Source organism: Manacus candei, unplaced genomic scaffold, assembly GCF_025592945.1.
Source record: "Manacus candei isolate 608988 ecotype Guabito, Panama unplaced genomic scaffold, ASM2559294v1 h1tg000049l, whole genome shotgun sequence".
Taxonomy (NCBI): Eukaryota; Metazoa; Chordata; class Aves; order Passeriformes; family Pipridae; genus Manacus; species Manacus candei.
Genome location: NW_026138097.1, coordinates 25,690,358 through 25,697,725, shown reverse-complemented (window position 1 = coordinate 25,697,725; position 7,368 = coordinate 25,690,358). Strand labels below are relative to the sequence as shown.

The 7,368-nt window shown below is 36.0% G+C and overlaps 1 protein-coding gene across 10 annotated transcripts in view; it reads right to left on the bottom strand.

Annotated features, from left to right (window-relative positions):
- Positions 1 to 948: 948 nt before the first annotated feature.
- The window catches only part of CDH18 (cadherin 18), a 487,011-nt gene continuing 480,591 nt past the window's right edge, over positions 949 to 7,368 (bottom strand). For 9 of the 10 annotated variants that reach the window (XM_051799307.1, XM_051799309.1, XM_051799311.1 and 6 more), the window contains 2 exons: positions 6,998 to 7,249; positions 949 to 5,792 (listed from right to left, as the gene is read on the bottom strand). In XM_051799307.1, coding sequence (XP_051655267.1) covers positions 5,290 to 5,792; positions 6,998 to 7,249 — 755 coding nt within the window. In that variant the 3' untranslated portion in view covers positions 949 to 5,289. The remainder of the gene's footprint in view (positions 5,793 to 6,997; positions 7,250 to 7,368) is intronic. The other variant, XM_051799317.1, reaches the window with a different exon arrangement.

The window sequence follows — 7,368 nt, the reverse complement described above, 5'->3', positions numbered from 1 at the left end:
AACCACAAAACCTCCCTGAACTTGCATTCAGATTCAGGCGGACAATATTTATCTTGCAAATATTATCTTACAATAATTTCTTTTCTGGGTCTGTGGCAAGGCACATGTGAGAATTGCATAGCTTTGTGGTACACAATCTAAATTGGCCTGTGGGCAATAAAGTAGAGGAAGTAGGGTACAACAGCAAAATTCTACTTTCATTTCCTGTCAACCCCAGTTTTATTTTTAAAACTCATGTCAGTATGGTAAAATTTGCATGCAACAAATTTTTTGTGAACTGTGGTACCTTTATTTTCTAAGATGTAATTTGTTGGTAAAGTCTGTTAATTCCTTTTAAGTTCCTGAGAAAGAATTAGTGACTCCTGTGCACTTGAATTGCATGTGCCTGAGCTTGATCATTGTAAATGTCCTTGTCTGCTTCTGTCTTCTGTGTCAGCTTAGGATAATAACCCTGGCTGTTACCAACAATCTGGATTCATAGATGCACAATTCCCCAACTCACTCATGTGGATAATGTATTCATTACTGTGTTTCAGTTTCAGGACAGTGATGGTCGGAGCGGAATAGTTACCACAAGTAAAAGTAATGAACCATTTAGCAGTTATACTGCAGTCTGTTGTAAACTATCTGATGTGTCTTTCACTATCACTATCCATCTGTAGCAATAATCATGTAAGACAGTCTTTGAAATAGTGGCACAATGAAGTGACTATACCAGACATTAAAAATCTAGTTAAACTTATCATACCATTTCTGACATTCACCTCATTAATACAACTGTATTACATCTGATTTTTAAAGACAGAGTGTCTTTAGATGTTATAGTTCTTTGGTGCGTATAGAATACAGCAGTGAAGAGAAAAAAACATGTTCTAGTTGTGATGAGGAATACAATAACCCATCACCATAGCAAAGAGCACATTTTATTTGAAAAATACGAATAAAAGATTTTGTCCCTTTTGTTTATTAAAAGAAAATGTAACAATTTCTATCAGTAACACTTGCATAAGGAGGTATACTTTACATAACTCTTTTGTTAAAAAAAATATATATATTTTTGGAGACTTTGGAAAAATAAGGATGGCCCAAAACTTGCAACACACTTCTAGTTTTCCTTAGAATGCACTCTGCCATTTATATGTACTGCAAGTACAAGGTCTTAGCAGTTTATAATACACAAAATAACCCTAGGCAGCATAATTTTATATTCTTCTTTGCATTTAGAATATTCCCTTTGTTATCCTTGTGTGAGTTTATGAGTTTGGTTAATTCCAGACTGGTGGAATACTTAGAATTTCTAAAAGTTGATTTTAAAAAGCCTGAGACGACAGAAGTTATTTAATTCCTTTTAAATACCAATGAGAATACTTTCATATAGATATTTTCTTTCAGTATTCACAATTTAAACAACTGCATCAATTGGAATTCAACCCAAAAAATGTTTGCAATTATTTTGGTTTTCTAAGAGGAATGCAAAAAAATAAAGTGCATAACATAGTGAAATTACTTTCAACTTTTACAGTGTTCTATGTATATGTAATAAAAGGTAACACTGATAAACAAGTTAATTTGTTTTCAATATATGAATCTTAATCTAATGCCAGTTGAATCCAAGATCTTCCTTGCATTTAAAGTGCATTAAACTACATTTTAGACAGATTTTAGTTTGACAATATAGTTACACATTTTAAAATTCTTATATTGACCATTTTCTCAGATGACTTGTCAAGATTACAGCATAGAGTGCCCTCAGCATACAAGTAAGAGGGTTTGTTTGGAGGAATACGATTACTTATTTTGGTGCAAATGTAATAGTAGTTGAATAGCTGTTGCAGAAATCAAATTGTAAATGGGAAAGCCCTTAAGTAACACTTTGCATTTGCCATTTAACTTCACTCAGTATCTTCCACTTTAAGTAAAACTGGCAGTTTTCATCATTTAGTTGTTATGCAGCAGCAGAATTACTATTTAGGCAAATAGGAAAATATTTGAGAATATGAGTACACAAAAGAACCATGAAAGCTTTAGGCAAAGTCTATATAATCAAACTCATCCATAAGCCAGGAAAGAGTTTCCCACAATACTTCAACTGAATGTATACTTTTTTCAAATTAGCAATGCTACAAAATGATTGTGATGTCCATGGTAAACAGTATAACCTTCTTCTACTTCAATCTAGGTTAACATATTCTCAAATATAGTTTAAATTTTTTTCTAGGACAAAAAGGACCAAAGGAAAATATTGTAGGATAGGGATAAAAAAATCTGTAAACCTGTTCTTTCTGCACTGTGAGGCCTTTTTCTGTGGCCCTGAAGATTTAATAATCTGCTATTTGTCATGCAAACAACACGACACTGTGATGTGTATTTGAGTAAAAAACAGTAAGCATAGCAAGCATGCAGACATATCATGATAGAAAAGCACATTTGGAGATCACTGTGAATAGGACATAAAACAGAACACACTGCAGCATCACAGAAGCAGCGTCTCAATAACCCTGCAGAGATTTAAAGGACTCAGAATTCCTGGGTCTGGGGGTATGATGCACATGCTGTATAGCAGCAAAGAGAGCACCAGGAATGATGAAAAGGGGATTCTTATTTCTCTTAGATATTATAAACTTAAACAGAACATTAGTGCAAAGAGGGAATATTTGCTTAAGTCACTGCACTTCTGTTGCCTTTAAGCCTGAATGTTCTATGATGCAAATAAAAGAAAACAATGGTGGGAGCACTGTTTAAAACACAAAATACAAGTGATTTTCCCTGCTTTGGTGTAGGGCCAGATGGAGCAGACATAAAGATAACTAATACCTGGTTCTCAAAACAATAATACAACAATTAATGCAATTTTCATGCAGATGTGGTACAAAGTATTATAGCCCATGGTAGTAGTAATGCTAAAAGATTTTCTTTTTAACACTCTACTCATACAATATAAAAATTTAGATGTTAGCATAATGCAAGTGTGACCTAAATCAAAAGAAAACCTCCTAATAAAATCGAACACTATTAGTTTCTTCATTTGGGACAAAACTGAAACATATCCTAACTCTACCCCCAAAAAAGATAATATATGGGCCATTCTCAGCTTCTGTGCAACGCTTATTGCATTAAAACATCTGTTTAACCTCACTCTACAGCAATAATGTCTTTTTAAATGCATTTCTAGAAGATTCTGTATTTAGTAAAAAGTAAAAAAAAATCCGAACACAAATTATTAGACTACTTTCAAATCATCAGCAGAACATTTATGGTTCAGGGGTTTTTCCCTCCTAAATTTTCTCATGGGTTAAAATGCTGAAAGAAAGGAAAATAATTTTCAAACAGAACAGTGTAGTAAAAGCCAGTTCTAGAACTACAGTACAACTAATACTTTTTAGAGTATGGAAAATTTCTTGCAAAGGTACTGGCTAATTTTTCCAGAAGGCTGTCTAAGCCAAAAGCAGTCAACTACATCTCAGGAAGAAGTTCACTCAAAAAAAAAAAAAAATCCCTTCAAAGTAGAACTGATCAGAAGTTTCAGTCACGTCCAGGACCTACGCAACCCTGGAGCAAAGAAGGGAAGGCTTAATAATCTTGTTCACTTGTGTGGCCCACAGAAGGTCATCAAAAAATGTAGACCTTGCTTTACTAAGCTGAATGTAAGTGGCACCTAAAATGCAGAGGAAGGAATCTACTGGAGCATACAAGTCTGTATCACTCTGCACACCAGACCACAGAGTAAAAAAAACAGTACACAGCTTCTGCTCTGGACAGCTTTCTTATCAAATGCGTACTGGAAGAAGTCCACTTCCCTAAGTGGAACTACAATTTTCTTAAAAGCAAAGGACTGTAATAGACTGTGAGCCTTATAGGCCATAATCTTTCACGCAATATTTTGAGTACCTGGTACTCTCACAGTATTATCACAAGAAAGACAAACAAAAAGGTTAAAGTTTCAAATAAAACAAAGGAAAAATCAGAATCTGCTGGATGAGTTGTTAAGCAGCCCACAGTGTTAAGCAGAACTGTTTAGCAGATCTGCAATGTAATACAGTTACAAACATAAGAAATCAACTTATTTAAGCCATATAAACCACAATAATGATACATTTCTTCCACTGACTTAAAATGTACCTGCTCCCATGATGCTTGAAATAGGGGGAAAAACGCTTGTTCTGCTTAGGTGGAAATTAAGCGTAAGAAATATTAGTAGATTGAACTAAAAAGAAAAAGAACAGCATCATCTTATTCTCTTTGTTTCAATTTTCACTATCCCAGTGACCTAACAGCAGCTCGATTTTGCTTTTAGTCAGACACAGAAATAGAAAGACATTATGATTAAGAACTCTCTGTTTTAAACTGAGTGCTGTAGCTCCTGGACTCAGACCAGCAAAAGACTTAAAAAGCTTCAGCTCTTAAGTGAAGCACAGTGAACCAAACAACTGCATAGTTTAATGGTGCTGCCATTGTTTTTATTGAAAGAGCCTACACTTCATCTGCTTCGCTGCATAAAGACTACTTTGGGCCCATTCTATTTAAATGAATGATGTTTCCATGAAAAGATGAAAAGAAAAAGCACAACACTGTAAATAACAGTTCCTTCAGCACGCAGTAGCAACAGAGCAGGTCTGGGTTTACAGCCGTGTTTGAGCTACAGCTAAGGATGCCCTCCATCTGTTAGCTGGTTATGGATGACAAGATTATGAAGGACATTATGAAATGGCAGCTTCTCAATGCAACCTGCTAATTCAATAAGATTAAATCATCAAAGGACCATTTATTTAAGAGGACAGGTGTAGCGTATCACCTCTGTAAAGGAAACAGACTGGTAGCACTTCTCACACTGATAGTAAGCCCCCATGGCTACCTCACATTGAGATCACAAGGCCTAGAGCACAGCTAGAAAAGCAACATTATAACCACCTGCAAGAGATTAGCTCCTCCATTACCTATCTTCTTAAACAGACATGACCATAAACTTACTGTAGCTTGGAGATGTTACGCATATTGAAAAAAAAATGTCATTGCTTGTCTTTACTGTAGGTATTGTTGCAGATACGGTACCACAGACTTTATTGAGCAATTAAAAAAAAGACACAAGGGACAATATATTCTTTTTTCTGTATTTTTCAAAATTTGATTTTCTTCCAATTGGAGAACCCAGTTTCAAATATGAAAAGGGCACTTGTTCTACAGTAACTGCACATAACTTAGTTCCAAGTACTGTGTTCACTTTTTTTTTGTTACCGTTGCTGTCATTATATGTCCAGTTGTTCAGGAACTTCTCTGTTTTGGGAATTACAACTAAGTTGTTCTTTCTGATTCTATTTCCCCATAGAGTTCAGCTAGCTTCTTGAACTCAGGTCCCCAGTCTCCAAGGTAATTATAATCCTGGTCAGAGTGTGTTGTGGCTGAATCCAGAGAGCTGATAGATCCAGCTTCTGATCTATGACCCTCATAGGCATATGTCTGCAGGGAGTCATATGGTGGCACACTGGGGTCCAGATCAGCCTCTGCCAGTCTTTGTTTAATGAACTCCTGAACATCTATACTGTCAAGGCTTGAGGAGAGATGATGTCTGGACACAGGCTTCGCTTCAGGACGAACATCCCTCCGGTATTTTAGCTCTTCAGCAGCAGATGGATTCCGCAGTGCAGTGATGTCAAATGCTTCTGTGTCTTCCTCTCCACCACCCTCATCATCATATGTCACAACATTTTCCCGGACGTCTTCTTCTGAGATGATCAAGGGCTCCTTCTTGCTACGTCTTAAGGTGATGAAAAGGACCACAATTGCTAAAGAGAAAACTGCAGATATTAGAGTAGGTTTAAAGTTTACCTCTGAATATGTTACAGAAATAGCAGACACTGAGTCAAAAATACAGACGTTTTATTTTCAGGCTAATATTGGTATTTGGGATCATCTGCTACTTAGATTATCAGAGATCTCATAAAGGACATAAATGGAGATAACATTCTTTCAGGTAAATGAAAAATGAGTTACTAGAGCTGACATTTTTCAGAAGCATAGTCCAGGGCTTTCAGTGCTTCTCTAAAGCAAATATTTAACATATCAATTGAATTAATATGTAAAAGATTTATTTTTCTCTTATGAATATTTGATTTTGTATAATAAAAGGCAAAATTATAAGCTAAATATATTATATATTTTTAAAACAGCCTTCTGGCAAGGAAATTCTGAAGTAAGGTGCAAGGAAAGTAGTCTAGAAAATCTCTGAGAGAACATTTTGAAAAGAGTCTTTGGAAAAAAAATCCTCTGAATCTCCTATGTGGGTCATACTGCAATTACCATTATTTCTTGCCACGTCTATAAGAATTCAGAAAGGCACATGAGTAGCACAGAGATATGTGTGCAGCAAGTTTTGTCTATGACAGAAAAAAAACTCAACAAAACAAATCAACCCCACACACGCGCCCTCCCCAATATTAACTAGTGGGTAAAATTAAAACTGTCCTGGGGAAAAAATGCACTTGTGATGGCATTTATCTTATGGGTCAGTTTATAGTCTCACATGTCCCTCACCCCTGTGGATTATGCTGTGCATTGCTATCAGTTTATCCCACAAAAGTAATTAAGATATGGCTTTTGTACAAGAGCTAATGGTGCTTCTTGCTGCATAATGCATTTCAAAAAGCTTTCCTCATCTCTTTTCTATCATTTTTTCACACTGTTCTAGACATGGAATTAGAGTCAGTTGCTTTTTTGAAATATTTCCAAATTACAGAAAAAAGATCTGCGGTGCTGATTACTTGATAACCTCTGAAAAATAATTTCTAGTGCATTCCATATTTTCCTGAATGTACTTTAAAGGCATTTTCCCCTATTAATTTTAGCTAAACTTTTCCCCCCCAATCACAGCTATGTGTTTCTAATTGTCTCCTACTACCAGGCAGCCACTGGTTCAAAAGGATACCATATTAAAAATTTCTGCTCTGTCACATTCAGAGAGCCAGTGGAGGGAGAGCATTACTTAATACTGAAAATGGCTTACCAAGAAGAATTACAATACAGAGCAGGATTGCGATTAAAGCTCCTGTGCTCAAGCCAGCCGAGGAGAGGAAAGCTTCAGCATGGCAAGTTCTCACTCGTCCATCTCTCTCACATGCACAAACCCGAATGGTGAGGGTACTACTGCTGCTGAGAGGGGGCACTCCACCATCGGAAATCAAAACTGGGAGGTAATAGGTGTCTTGAGTGGTTCGACTGTATCTCCTTCGTCTTGTCAGGATACTGGCCGTATTATCTACAATATTATAATCAGAATAACATTTCAGTGAAGTAAAAAAGTGAAAAAAAGTTATTGACTATTTGTTTCCCATCAAGTGAAAGCAGGAATTAAAATTTGTCAGGAAGCATCTGTGG